The 15898-nt window shown below is 38.7% G+C and overlaps 1 protein-coding gene across 1 annotated transcript in view; it reads left to right on the top strand.

Moving 5' to 3' along the window:
• Positions 1 to 6115, top strand: part of LOC117233372 (beta-1,4-glucuronyltransferase 1) — a 33092-nt gene extending 26977 nt beyond the window's left edge. Inside the window, exon 4 of the mRNA XM_033493604.1 lies at positions 5225 to 6115. Within this exon, the coding sequence (XP_033349495.1) occupies positions 5225 to 5431 (207 nt within the window). The 3' untranslated portion in view covers positions 5432 to 6115. The remainder of the gene's footprint in view (positions 1 to 5224) is intronic.
• The last annotated feature ends 9783 nt before the right edge of the window (positions 6116 to 15898 follow it).

Below are 15898 nucleotides of genomic sequence, written 5' to 3' on the forward strand. Positions count from 1 at the left end.
AAATGTTCTACGCAAAAGAAGAGAATTGTGCCGTTAACTCGTTACTACTAGATCAAGTCGAAACTTTCCTCGTCGTGTCATGTGAGTGTGGAATTATTTCAGACTCCGGTGACGCGGAAATGGGATTCTTCGATCAAAGCAAAGTGTCCAGTCTCGGTAATTAGGAAGATACGTCAACTCGTTATGTTGTTTAATGCAATCTGTGTTCTCTTGAAACTCGGCACAAACAGGTGCCCCATGAGTAGCTTGTGTTGCAAGAGCCAGAAATGTTTTACACCGTGGCCGCAAGAATGTGTCCCGCGGGAATGCTGTAAAGGGAATTAATTCTCGTCCACTGACTAATTAAGACGAATAATCGTGTGTAATGCTCATTATGTGGGTAATTCAGTTTTACTAATCAACGAAGCAAGTGCCTACACCAAGGTTGAGGTTCGGGCATAATTCACCTTGACCATTGTACGCCATTAATATTTCCAGTCTCATACTGTTCTTATGACCTCTAGTCATCAGACTTCTCTGATTAAAGTTCATAATGTACCTAGAAATTCTGCTGATAATTTACTAAATTTCGTTAAGCGAACACATCGTTTTAATGTAGCAATCAAATTTAGTTTAACTGTACGATTTGACTTAATTCTTTAAATTTAATTTTAGATAATTTATTAATTCAATGAAGGAAAATGGGGCTATCGAAGATCTCGGAAGAAGTTCACTCTTGAAATCCTTACCTCGGAAGTTTTACTTTTATCGAAACTTTCAAATATTTAACGTAACGGAAATATAATAACGAATAAATATATAATATCGATAAGCATTCCAGAATTTTCCAAGAATTTATATTTCAGATATCCTGGAAGTTAAAGCAATAAAAAAAGTAGACTTCCTAAAATTATTCAATCGAATGATATTTAATCTTACTTTATTTAAGTTAATTAATTCTCATAGTTTATCTCATATCTCTCAATTGTTACCTATATTCTATAATTATATTAACGTTTGGCCCATAAATCGTTATCAGTTATTCGTAGAAAAATTTGTTAGCATTTATGGATGCGTCGATGAAGTTACATTTGGTTGATTGGACGATGACGTTTCGACGATGTCTCTCTGTTCTTACGATCAAAGTTGACGTGATTAATACAATTCTCATTTCGAAAACCATAGCACTATGTCATCCTGCCGCTGCGTACATATAATTATTCACTGGTTGTCTCCGAAACAGTGAACTGAAGATTAGACGCCGTCTATCAATTACTTTGGACGTCGTCAGAGGCGTTATTGGCGCGTTTCCGCTGTGCGGATCCTGCATTTCTCTACATTAATTACGACCATACCCACGTCGTGTGCGGTCTAATGAATCTCATTATATCATCCTTCTGGAGCCGTCTTCTTTTCATTAGCTCCTTCGCGATTCGTTAAAATCTGTTTTGAAGAACTATTTGCATAGAACGATACTTTTCTTCGCGATGCATTATGCAACTTTTGAAATCTTTTGTAATTATGAATTATTAATTTCTAGCTTTTTAAAGATACTTTTCAAAAATACTGTTGAACGATGCAGTTTACAGTGTGATATGAGAAAAGTCTGTCGTCAATTGTTTCCTTGGACGAAACAGATTAGAACTTGAAGATGTGAAACGATATCTTTTGTATCGTCAGTTTGAATATGATTACGACCTAGATTTTCAGCTTATTGTTAGTTACAAACTAAATTTAATGCTATAGAACCCAGATTATATCTGAACTAATCATGATAATAATCTGTTCGAATAATCGAATAACTTTCTTTTTACCATTTATTGTAAACTATGTTATAAGTATTAATAAACACAACTAACGCGATAAGTATACGTAATAAACACGCTCGTGGCAGGTTTTCCAATTTCTATTCTTCATTTTCAATTGCTATTTTGCAAGAGATCGATCTCGAATTTTCCGTCGATCGGTGCACCGATATGATCGACCGTTTTATACTTGCAGTATTATTTATAATTTTGAACGCACTTTTAACCCTGTTATCACCTACGATCACAATTATTTTCGAAACACATCTCTCTCTCTCTAAAAAAAAAAAAAAAAAAATATCTGACCAAACTTGCTAGACAAAGAAGTTAATTACCTTAAGACCTATACCGATCGATAGATTCGCATATATATGTTACATTTGGTTATTGAAAATTACTTTGTATATGTATTACAATAGCACAATTTCGTATTGCTCGGTACGTTTGTACAGCTATAACTTTCGTACAATTACGAATCAAACGTCGAAACAGCTACAATATCATTTCCGTCTTGATAATCACAACGTGTCTACCAGCTTTACGTGCAGCTGTCACGTATGACTCGCCATTGTTACGTATGATTATTCACGAAGACGCATCTATACTGGAGAAGAGAAATGCCGGATCCCGTCTGTTAGGTCTGTCTGACCTGTCTCAGTTGGCGGACCGGGGGCGAGATTGCCAGCCGTGTTCTCTTCCTCCTTACTATTCCTGTTGCTGTAATGTCGGAAACACCGTGTTTCCCGTGGGAATGTCGCTGTTCGAGCGATATCTACGGCACATTTTCTCAAACTTTCGCCGTGATTTCCACGCCACAATGCAAAAAACTTACGGAACGCACTAAGCGGAAGAAACTATGGGGCAATATAATTTTAGCTTTAGCCAGCCATTGTGTAGCTACGTTTCCATAGTATTTCTCTTGTGTATGGTGCATGCAGCAGGCGTAAAACTACTTTTTCAATTTCACGAAGAAGTTAAAAGCGCGCGAGAACACGAAGAGCAACGAATTGTTTCCGACAAATATCTTGGTAACGTTTATTTTACGTTCCAGTTTAAGAGCGCTGAATTTGTGCAACATTTAGGTAGATATTTGACGTGCTATTGAAACTGCTGATTTTATTATTTATATATTTTGGATATACGGTCAGTCAGTGTAAGCAAGTATTTGTAAATCTATCTTCTATCAGCAGTGACGTATAAAGCATAACAAAAATTAGATCAACGTTAATTACAACGAATATATGGACTAAGCATTTGGAACTCTTATAGTTTATAGGTAACTGATTTTTTAATTCTTTACATCAACAAGAAGTTTCAAAGCTGTGGGTGTCTTGTGATCATAATCCATTCTTTCCTAATATCTCTCCATAATTCCTTATTTAAAACATGTTTTAACGAAACGATTTATATAGTATCTAAATAGTCTAGAGTAAGGACAAGAAAGGATGTTCCATTTGAAGCGAAGTTTAGTTTTATTTTAACAAGCAATACCGAATACAAAAACTGATATCCCCGTACGTCTTATTCCAACACTCGGCTCACAACTTCTGTCTTCCCAGATCAAAAAATGCTGACCCTCGACCCTCGCACCCTTTTCCCACTCCTTTACTCATTCAGCTTTGACGTCACCAAGGCATACACTCTTACTTACATTCTTTCTCTCTTTCTCTCTTCCCCAGCACTCTTACGATTCTTAGTTTATACCTTAAATTTACAACTTATACTATCTCGAGAAAACTCCAACTTAAATATGTGATAGACCAAGCGTACCAGGCATGTAAATATGAAACCGGAGTTTTTCATACAAATCTGATATACCCCTTTCTTTTCTTTTTTGATATTACATGTATTTATACTTTTGTGTCGTCTAAAATATTCGGCTTACCGTGAATCTAACTATCGACGGTTTGGATAACCCGACTGTCATGAACAGTCTTTGAGTAAAGGAAAACCATAAATTCGAATTTCGGTCCAGCAAACCGACCGAATTCGTTCTCTTTCGCATGCTTGCATACACGTTTCTATCGCATATGTTTTAATATATTTACGCGGAATATGTTTCTTCTACTTTATTTTAAAATATACGATCCTAAAATTGGATTTCGGATGCGTGTAACGAGATATTCCATGTAACAATTCTAAATGAGCCCTGTGGTCTTCACGTATCACTTACGTTGAGGTTGACTGACAGAAGAACGAGTGGATGAATTTGTAACAGAAAAATACATTGAAATAAATAAAGGTATAAGTATAATGTATACTGATCCAGATCCTCGCTCTTACAGTGTTACAATACGATAGAAGCGATAGGGAGGACGTTCATATATTTATAGCAAAGGATATTACCAAAAAAGTTAACCTTGTAGCTCTAGCTAAAGGCTACCAGAAACAGCAATAGAAATCTACTTGTAGCTCCTTTGTTTCTCGACCTTGTAACCCAAAACATAATTTATATTCAATAATACACAGAATGGACCTCTCCTTATTTAGAATATTTTTTTGTTTCACTAAATTCACACAAAGGATATAACCTAGCAAACACGAAGATGGTACCCCGCTGGGGGTAGCCACCCACACGATAATCAAACAGCCAAAAAATTCTACCAAATGTCCAAATCGGACAAATTGTGAATGTAAACAACTAAATAAAAAAAAAAAACTAAATTTTATTCTCTTCGTAACAGCGGTCTCCAGGTCACGGATATGCAACAGTAAAGATGTAGAGTTTTTCTTGAAGTAATTAATTCAACAACTTACAAAGAATACAAATTTCGACATCGTACGTTCGTTACTTGTAAATAAAATTCTGTTTAAATTTACGACACCGTACAAAGTTGAGGTACTTGGATACAAATCACGTTTGTATTCAATATCATTCTATCCTTGATGCGCTTGTAAAATGTTGGAATATTTCTTTCAAAAGGACGCTTACGAAAATGTTTTATGACGGTGAGCCACAAAGATACTTGAAAACTTACAGCGACATTTTATGGATGTATTACATGTGTTATATGAAACATTTAAAAAATTTGTTGGCATTAAGTACGCAAGAGTTACAAGATTTTCATTGAAAAGGATACATTCAACCGTCTGTTATCCATTTGCTTTAATAAATCTCAATATTTAGAGGAGCTTTCTTTAGCATCTATTTGTTTGTTTAACGCGCTTGCTAAATACTAATTTTTTAAGTGTATAATAGCGCTAGCTAGTAGTGTATCTCACTAAAGCGTTAATGAAATTTCGCTACTAATCGAAATTTCACACGTGCATTATATTCGTCAGACTTTTCTATCACGAGTCCTCAGACTCTGGAACTCGATAAGTTTCAAATCTCCAAGAAAAGTTTCCGAAACTTATTTTCCGAAGCTCTGTCAATATCAACGACGACAAAATGTCAGAAACTTGTTACCTTTAAAGAATGATTTCTCTTTTCTGACTAGGTGTACGAGATGTACGTGGCCGGATACCAATTCAAGGTTCTCTCTCCAGTATTCACGGGTCACTGGGGTCTACAGACAAGAAAGACCAGACCAGCTTGGCGCGAACGACAGAACAGTGCCAACAGGAAGCACTTCGAGACGTTTAAGAAGGAAGTTTTCGCCCGTTACATGCGCGATCCTTTGAAGATGATGAAGAACCCTCACTGACGAAAAGTTCGTCGAAGGTTTCGCTAATTTATTAGCGAGATCTTGATCGCCGTCCTTTTTATTCGTCGCGCGGGGCTCTCACTGAACCAATCGGGACAACCTTCAGCGTCTTTGTCTCAAGGACGATGCTGGGCTCTAATTGCTCTACCTGACACGGTGCCATAAGGTTTAAGTTTTTAAACGGACGAACAATTTCATCGACCGTGTCAACGATTCAATTAGGAACGTATCGATCGATTGCTGTATTTTTCACTGTAACCGAGATCAGATCGTTTTCTATATATTTTGTATCGTATCATGAACTTCGAACAATCAGTGAACTTGTATATCGAGATTTTAGTATTAAATACTGGAAGACGAACAGTTTGAAAAACGTCTGTCTGCGTTGTTGCGCGCAAACATCCGGTGGGGCACGTTTAATTCGAGGTCCTTTTGCATAATAATTTACCGACTAAAAATATTAATAAATTGACAGGTCACAAGTAGTAGATTATAGACTCGTGTTTGACAACTTTGCAATTTTACATCACGTAGAATAATCATACGGCGTGTAGTTTCTTAAATTTATTTGTACAGTTGAATTTCTTACATTACGAAAATTGTTACCGCCACAAGAGAGAGTTTATTTGTTCTGGTAACTTGTGACTTGTAAAATTTCACTAATAACTAGTTCAATCGTGCAAAGCGAGCCGAGAAATTGATCCATCCATTGTGTAGCGAGTCTCATGGCCTTTTTAACCTTTCACGGGCCTTGAAAAATGAAGAGATTTGTCGTCTTGAAAATGATGCTTTTACTTAATGTGTCGTTATTCGATCGTTATTCAAAGAGACTTTATCAACTATCTCGAACCTTCCTGCTATCCCGGGGAATTTCGCGTGTTCCTTGTACGTTAAAGGATCGCTTTAATAGCCCTTCATATTCCGTTGTCGTTATCGACAAAATAATCAATTACTGGGTGATCATCCGTATCCGACGTTTCCTGCTTGCAAAGAGTTCGATGTTCCCGTATGATTCCAGTCCATTAAACTTCGCGTTTGTGAATTTTCAAGTTATATACCAGCCGTTGTAACGTCGAAAATGGAAAGTGGTCTACCTTCGCCTGAATTTATTAAAATACGTGTGATCTTTTCGTTTAAATTGCACGCTAACGACTTTTCTAAACCGTTAAAAATCTCCCTTTTCAGTTAAAACGACGATTAACGAGGCAGGATTAATATCGATCTCGAACTTATCCGATTCTGTGTTCTTAATACTTCTATACAGAAATCGGAGCTAACCCACGAACAGCCTCTGTAACGTTTCAAGCTATCAAAGTTCGATATACGTATCGTTCACGCGATATTTCACACGTTGGACAGAAATTCCCGCTTTGTATCATGCGCATATGGTTGTTAAAGTCATAGCCCGAAAGCTTTCGTTTTCGAATAGTATTTTCCTCGTTCCCGTTTGATATCTTCGCTGGTCATTCCGGTAATATCCGTCCCGGTAAATCGGTGACATATCACGTGTATATAGATCGTCTCAAGCTGGAGAGAAATTGAGACCCGTGCTGTCTTTCTGTCGGCTCGAAGGAGAAACATTGGTACAGTCCGGTGTACAGGTCATACGTCAAGTTGTGTCGACAACTTCTAATCCTGCATATACAGCGGCTCACGAAAGTATTTGAATATTTAGCTAAAAAATTGCTATATACAGGATGGTTGGTAACTGGTGGTACAAGCGGAAAGGGGCTGATTCTACGCGAAAAAAGAAGTCGAAAATATAGAATAAAAATTTAAAAATTTAAAAATTTAAAAATTCAAAAATTTAAAAATTTAAAAATTTAAAAATTTAAAAATTTAAATATTTAAAAATTTAAAAATTTTAAAAATTAAAAAAATAACGTCAATCGAGACAACGATCTACAGTGAGATCCGTTACAACGAGACGTGATAAAGTGCACGCGTACCGAGCGAAAATTCAAAGTCGATTTTCTCGAAAACAAAGCCTCGAACGAAAAATTTTTATTCTATACTTTCGACTTCTTTTTTCGCGTAGAATCACCCCCTTTGCGCTTGTTCCATCAGTTACCATCCACCCTGTATATTGTATGTATTATACAAAACATTTTATGATTGCATTAACGCTCTAACGAGAATCTGATAATGTACATAGAAATTGCAAGATATTTGTTACGTTAACACATATTTATAATAAAAGATGAGTAGTCACACCTTAAGTACGTGACAAGTGTTAAATACGATCCCAATAAATATCGTGATTTATTGATATAGTAGATAATTGATAGTTTTCGATACTTTTGCGATCTCCGTGAAATACATATTTGCGTCAAACATCTTGCAGCTTCTGTGTAAATTATCAGATTTCTTTCAAACTTTATCGATATGATAAATTTGTGCTGACGAAATTTCAAAATATTTCGTATAACACACGTAATATATTGACGTAAAATCTTTCTACATATACACTTTCCTGAGCCATTGTACATCGCACCGTATAAACGTCGTAGGTAAGGATAATAACGAAATGGTTTTGGGCCATGATCGATCGATTTTGCAACATACAATAGACCAGACTAAGACAATTGACACGATCGATGCTAGTCCAGGGCCTAAGGTGTTTGTCATAGATATACGTCAGTGAGTTCCACGTAAACGAGCATCTTTGGGAACTTGTCGCGAAGAAGAATACTATTTATTATTAAGATCAAAGTATTTTCACTTTATTCAAGACACGTAATATGATTGATATTAATTATGTTACTTAATGCTACATATCGATACAACAATGTCCATTTTCTATTCACGGAATCACTTCAGTAGCGAAAGCACTTAGCAAACCTCACCAATGGAACCAAAACGCACTACCCTGTGACCAGAAAAATGCGAGGGAACGTCAGTTAAGGAACAAAGCATTTGGATGGAAGTAGATTCGAATTGTTCGAATACAACATCGAATTTCCATTTAAATTAAAAGAAAATAAGGATAAACGTAGCGTGTCTCGATCGCCGGTGAAAGATGCGAATGACAAACAGCTTAAACGAGTCGGTGTAACGATTGGATCGTGTTAATCGCGTTATCGAAAAGTATAAAGGATTAAAAAAAGGTGAAAGAAATGACAGAGAAACGTAACGAACGAAAGGAACGCGAAGGATCCCTTAGGTGAACGTGAAATATTTGCAAGAACAGCGAAATTTACGTGTATGTTCGTTGTCGTTGCGAATATTTCGTATTTGTTTGTGTCGAAGAGAAGAATCCTTAAAGGGAGGAGAATGAGAGTAAGGACGAAGGAAAAAGAAGAAAGGAGTCGGCGTGTGGAGATGCAGGGTAGGGCAATCAAGTAGCCGTGATGAGCGTCGAGGGGTTGGTGGCGTTCTTCTGGGTGCTTCCGGTTCATCGGTTCGTCCTAAACGAAACTAAGCTCGCTTGCTGCTTCCACTCACGGATTGCCAGAGTCATCAGAGACTGCCATGCGGGATCGCGGAATAAATATCTGCCGGTGAGTTTCGCGGCACGTACACGGTGCACGAACGGGGAAACGAGGCCGTAGATCTTAAGCGAACGTACCTCGTTAGCTATCTGTGATTTAAGAGTTTTAAGTTCGACGGATCGATCTCGGCTGAAAAGGAAGAGCCGCGAAAGCTTTTCAAGTGCGCGTTCGAAGAGTCACGGAGAACGATGTCTCGTTATATTCGAGGCACGATATTGTCAGAGAAAGAAACGGAATTGTATAATTGTCATATATATATCGATATATATATTAACAAAATTACGAAAAAATTGCTATCAACGAATTTCTTAATCGATCGACCGTTTGATAGTGTAATAAAATAGGAAAGAATTCGAAATGAATGTTAGAAAATAATGATCTGTTTATTGTCAAATTTTCCTACATTTTTGGTATCATATACGAGCATACGTACATATTGAATTTCTCGTAGAAAATAAATATTATTCGTAATTGACAGAATTGTTGATAATAGGAAGACAGCTCCACTTTACGGTACTTCGAGTAAACTAACAAAAGTCAATTCAGAATCGATGAAAATCAAATCATTCTTCGGAACGTGTTATACATTTTTGCACTTTAGAATACGAGATTTATACCTGCCTTTCTCTTACGATAAATTCACTTTAAAAATGAAACGTTGGAACTGCCGTCTTATTGTTGCAAATCCCTCAATTATAGTTACTATATTTCGCAAGCTTTTCGAATCCTCCTCAGACTACGCTGTTAAAAGGTTAGAAGTTCGTGAAACAAATCTTCGTTTTTCGGTTCTTGCGATCCTCGCTGACGACTCGAAAATGAAATTACGCGGTACTCGTAAGGGAGTGACGCTAATGGAAGTCGCAAGCTCCGATTTCATTTTTGAATTATTTATACAGCCGTGGCTGTTACCGTTCCGATATCGTCGTATGCGCATCCTCGATCAAAAAGCATACATGCAAGCGAAATACAAACGAGATCGACGCGTGATCTATTCGAAAGACCGCGACATCGCGGCGAACGAGAAAGTGCAGTGAAAGATCTTTTTATCCGGTTCTTCAGTGATGCTATTGTCACTTATCAGGCGACATTCCAATGTTATGGAATTATCGCTCATCCCAAGTTTCCCGAAACGAGAATACGGAGGAAAAAGAGACAAAGCGAGATTTTGATAGAACTATTCGCATTCACGCCTTTTCGAATCCTATTCAGCTCCCATCCCTTCCCGTTGTCTCGTCTCAACAGCAAGAACATTGCTCAACGATTCGTCGCTAGTAAACCGATTTGTGTAATTTATGGAACATTTTATGACACAGAGTTATTGTATATTATAATGTTTTTACGAATACGTGTAAACCGCCAAAATGATTGTAACACGAGATGATTACTGTTAAAAGGTGAGGCACAATAAATCAGTACGAAGCATGGATATGAAATATTCTCTTCAATGCATTTCGATATCGACCAATTACAAGCGTATTCGATGAAAAATCGTTTCTCCACTCGAATGACAGTCGTTGTACATAAAATGTGTTTTATTATATAGCTGGGGACAGATGTAAAATAACCAAAAATATCGTAAGCGGACGAAAAGGACATTTATGAACAATATCGTTATATCGTAGAAAATCATTTTGTACGATATATCGTATATGTCTGATACAAGATTATTTCAATGCATAGAAATCTTAGAAAGAAAGCTCGAGCTTCAAGCAGAAAAGAAACGACTACAAGTTGCAAGTATGATATTCGTTTATTTTCGCAGAACTTGATCTATGCTTGATAACGTGTTCGCGAATAATTTTTTCGCCTATAGTTGGGAAACTAGAACGGCTTGAAAAAGGACAAGCAATTAAATACAGGGTGTCGAGGTGCGCTCATGATACGCGGATTATTTTCCGATGGTAACTGGCAAACTTCGACACCAACTCGATGTAACTTCGAAGCGAAAACTTTGTAATCGCTCGGTATATTGGTTTCGAGGCAAGTGTTTTCAGTGAAGGTGGTATGTAAACTTTCCAAAGAATGTGCTTTATTACATTTTTTTCGTCGCTTCTTTCTCGTGCTGCATCCAGGGTACACCGTGAGACCGCGCTTATCGAAACGCGAAGAATGTCTACGGATATCGATAAGGTATCGCGTCTCTCCGTGCTCCGAGGTGATGAACAGTCGAGGGACGTAACGTCTCTTTATTATTTTCGAACGCGAAAGAATATCCTGGTAATTCGGTTCCATTTTTTCTTCTATAGACAATGGATCGTTACTGCGTTAATTCGTTAAAAAAACGAATCTTTTCTTATCCTTTATGGTTTCGAACGATTACCTTTATCGGCTATTTAACACGATAAGAATGAGAAATTCGCAATGAACTCATTCGCTTTTCATTTCTAGATTTACTTCGTTTTCTACAAGTGTCCTAAGACTTATAAACGGAGGTGATTGATCGATCGATTTGCCTTTCTCTATCGGCTTATAGAAAATCATTTGTCACACTCTTTATCGCCTATTTCTTAATCCAGAACATTTTCTATAAGCTCGCAATTTATACGTACAATTATTAACTTCGTAATTGTTTCTTTCTAATCCTCCTTTATTTCTATCGAGTTCATTCGATCGTTAATCTTCATCGTAATGCTCCTTCTTCGATCGAACTAAGTACGTATACCATATATTATAGCAAGAAGCAGACATTTCGATTTCAATTCTTGCAACGAGACAAATAGGAACACGTTGTGATGTCAGACTATTTCCGAGGAAATTGTCATAATGCCGGGTAATCCGATTTTGTTCCGTGCCAATATCGAACGACACGAACGCGGGACGACAATAGTTTGTTGTAACCAAACTCCGCACTTAACGTATTTCACAGAGGTACTGCGGTCGAACCGATACGATCGATTCTGTTGCGATTACCAAGTCCTGCTACCTGCATCTCCAATCCGTAAACGATAAGCGGATTTTTCTATACGTTTTGTTTTACACAGCACCTTGTTTTTACATAAGACACAGAGGAATTTGTTTTTGCTCACACACGTTTATGATAATATAGATTCGACGTCTGTTGCTTATTATAAGTTACTTCCTACTTTTTCTTTTTGTTTTTTTGCAATGTATATATAAAATTTTCTAAATTCCAAAGTGATTCATTTTATAAATTGAGGGTTCTTCGAAGCAAAAAAACTAGATTGCAAGAAACGAATCTCGAGGAAAGGGCTTTCCGTCCTAATCTCTAACTTTTCATATTTTTATAGCTCGATGATTTAATTCGATATCGATATCTTGGTAAATTCTCAGTTAGCTTGAAAAAAGCTTGAGAAAGAGAAACTCTCACCCTTGTAGGATAACGCGATGGAGGGGGATGGCGGTCAGGCGGCCTAGAACCGTCCCAAGGGACCGCGACTAGAAGGGGAGATAGCGCTAGGAGCAATGGCCCCCTAACGCCAAATTCAACAGTCGGGGAATTGTTAGGACTGGCTCGAACAAGAGGACGCGGGAAGGGGGTGCGACAGAAGATAATTCATAAGAGGTTCCTGGAGCACTGCTGTCATACGCGTAGGATGACCATCGTGGAGTTTTAGGAGTCCGACACTACTCTGCTGTTACCGATCATTAGCAGCAGCGGAGTGTCCATGAGGATTTCTCCACGTGCAAGAAAAAAAAAAAGAAAAAACAAGTTTAAAAAAAGCTCACAATTATACATATAACTGCAAGGAAAAACGATATCCGTACCTGTGTAACAGGCTTTTGTTATACTTTTATCGAAGGAAAAGTGGCACTATTTTTTACGTTCGATTTACTCCGTTCACGTTTTTTAAACGTTCCGGAGCTGTCACATCTATTGATAGCGAATGAAACCGACCGATTAAGATTTAGCAACGAACCAGTAATCGCGTGTACGCTTGCAGAACGATCAGCGACATTCATCGCCATTGAATCGGCACGACGATCCGCAGGCTCCGATAACGCAAAATCGAATGAAACCAAACCGCGGCTACGCGGATCATACCAGAATGCGAGCGGGCCATACTTCTGTCGTTCCCGTTGTTCCCACGGTTTCCGTCGCTTTGTGCAATTTCGGCTTGCTTTGCCGCTTTCACCGGGCTTTGCCAAGCGAAACGAACGCCGTACCGGTTACGGTTCCGTTTTGCCGCGCGTCGCGTTGCTCGTTTTGCGACTCGTGCCACAGGATCGACGTGTTTCGTGGGAACATGAAATAGGAAACACGAGACGAAGATGTCGCGAGTGGCTGTAGGTGTAGACGTCGTCGTCGTCCCAGGATCAGACTAATTCTATCTAATCTCGAATAATCTTCGCTAATCTTGTGCAATCTAGCGACAGCTTCGTAGGGCGACGACGTTGCAATAGGTTCGTTTTCAATTAGAGAGAGTTTGATGGCGTCTACGTTCGATCGACCAAAACTCGACCGACTGAGAGGAAGGCTGAAAGCGCGATCGAATCGCAGCGAATCTGTCGACGAAACAAATTGCGGGCATTGTCGAAAGAAAAATTATCGCAAGAGTGGAATACTTGTAAACTTTGCGTGCTATCGACACAGACACATAGTCTATGCTCGCGAGCATTCAACAAGTACGACAATCGTACCAAGCCGTATATGGTGTACAATCTTAACATCGAGGCATCTGCATAGTTCCTCGTTAGTTTGAGTCACAGGAAATCTGCCGAGTTCGTTAGACTGAATCGAAGCGGGTTGGTCGGATGGCAAGCTTTCACGAAGACGAAGGTTGCCAAGGGTGCAACAATTGACCGTGTAATCGCGGTTTCCTATCTTATCTCGGTACATCCTTTAATATTAATCTGGAAAGTGCTCCTCCGAACCGTGCAATAATGGGCTTTGTTCGTGCAGCGGAATCAACGGCGACGGGAAGGGCATTCAACGATCCTCCGAGGAATATGCCTGTCTGGATTTTCAGAATTTTTCCTCCCAGACTCAAAGGAAACAGCGCACCGCTGTCGCTGGAATCGTCGGTCGATCGATTCGTCGTCGGGAACGACCCGCTTTCAAACGGAACGTCGATCTTCCGTTCCGACGAAAACTGCGCGCGCGACAAACCGAGCTCTTCCTCCGCGTCGACATTTTCCGCTGACAAATGGAATTGATCCATTTAATCGTGCTAAACGCTGTCCCTTTGAACCTGGCACGCGTTCATCCGCCATTCACGTCTTACGAACGTGAAACTTCCGTCTAACCGTTGAACGGTCTGACAAGCTGTTTCTGGTGTTTGCATATGTATGCGCGCGGGGAATATAATTCTGATTAAAAATTAGCTTTAAAGAATCACACGGTAAACGAAGATCAGAGGAGAAGTGTTCTGGTTATTCAAAGTTGCTGAGAAATTAATTAAACGAATTCTCCGGTATATATATATATATATACATATTATATACATATATATATATATATACATATATATATATATATATATACATACATACATATATACATATATATATATATACATATATACATACATATATACATATATACATATATATATACATATATATACATATATATATATATATACGTATGTGATTTAATAAATTAAATCTGAGGAAGGAAGGACAGTATCGATGCGCGCGTATTTTTCACAGAAAAACTTGAAAAACGTTGCTTCGTGAAATTAGCCGCGCGGCAGCATACAGAGAGAATGGACGTAGCGCATTCCGCGAAACGGAAGCGATCGATTCCGTATGACAAGCGTTCGTTTCAATCTATTCGGGTCGGAATTTTCGTGAGACTTGGTGGAATTCGTTATTTCATCGGGGAGGCGTGCGAAATTCGTCGAAAAGTTGCCGCGATGGAAGGAAAACATGATCTGCGTGCACAAACAATTCTGTCAACGAATTTAATTTCATCGCGATGTAAATTTGTATCCGTTCGGTCGAACGAAGAGAAAAGGATTCAATTAAAATGGAATACTGCTGGCAGCGACGCGTGGAATGTTTTTCGAAAAGGCTGAAAAATACGAACCTGATGACTACTCGCCTCCAGTCTTCTCGTTTCCGAGCGGCAAAAAAACTTTCCGACTTTTATTTCTTTCCATAGCTGTGAAATCTATGAACGTATGTACGAAATATTTTCAAACTCTGTGGAACGATATCTTGATACCTGTTCGATCGTTTTACAATTTTTTTTTAGATCAAATATCCTATTAATAAAATAATACATTTTACAACGGACAAACGAAGAAGACAGATACACCGATAATTTTCCTACTTACTAGTATCGCTCTGTTAACTCGATAATTTCCCAGACGACTTTATACAATCAGCGCATCACGCTACATAAAAATATACGACGGAACGCGTGAAACGGACGATGAAAAAAATGATCTCATCCGAAATGTTAGAGATATTTCATCGCAGTTAAACGTTCGCGTTTAATAACGCAGCGAATCTGTAGACTAAAATAAGTTCCCTATATCGTCTCGTCCGCGCCACAGTGTCTCAAGAAGTATAAAAAAATATTAAAAAGAGCTCTGTTAAGAACCGGCCCCTCTCCACGATAAGACAAGGTAAGAGAAAGCATCGTTTACGGGAGTTTCGAGGTTTCCTTTGAAACGCAGCAGATCCCGGCACGGTTGTTACGAATAATACCTCCGTAACGTCTTGTCCAACGTTCTAGGATTCCAATTGTTAAGCCCCATGCCAGTGAGCTCGTCGGGAACGAAGAATAGCAAAGAGACGAGAAGAGGTGGTGGGCACAATGCTCGGTTTCGTCGGTCGGATTCGACCAGAGCCGAGGTTCGTTTCGCTCCGTCAGACGGCGAACATCGACGACGAATAGCGAGGAATCTCAGCGAACCATTTAATGTCAGCCATGACGAACGTCTTTCGAGGAATTGCCAGGACGAATATTCACGACACGGAACTTCCCACTTTACCACGACCTCCAACTTTGAATTAAGGTTCTAATCCGAGTTTCACGAACCATCGCGAGACTATCGGTCGCGTGATC

The sequence above is a fragment of the Bombus vosnesenskii genome, unplaced genomic scaffold (assembly GCF_011952255.1).
Source record: "Bombus vosnesenskii isolate JDL3184/JDL3185 unplaced genomic scaffold, Bvos_JDL3184-5_v1.1 scf7180000013295, whole genome shotgun sequence".
NCBI classification, from domain to species: domain Eukaryota; kingdom Metazoa; phylum Arthropoda; class Insecta; order Hymenoptera; family Apidae; genus Bombus; species Bombus vosnesenskii.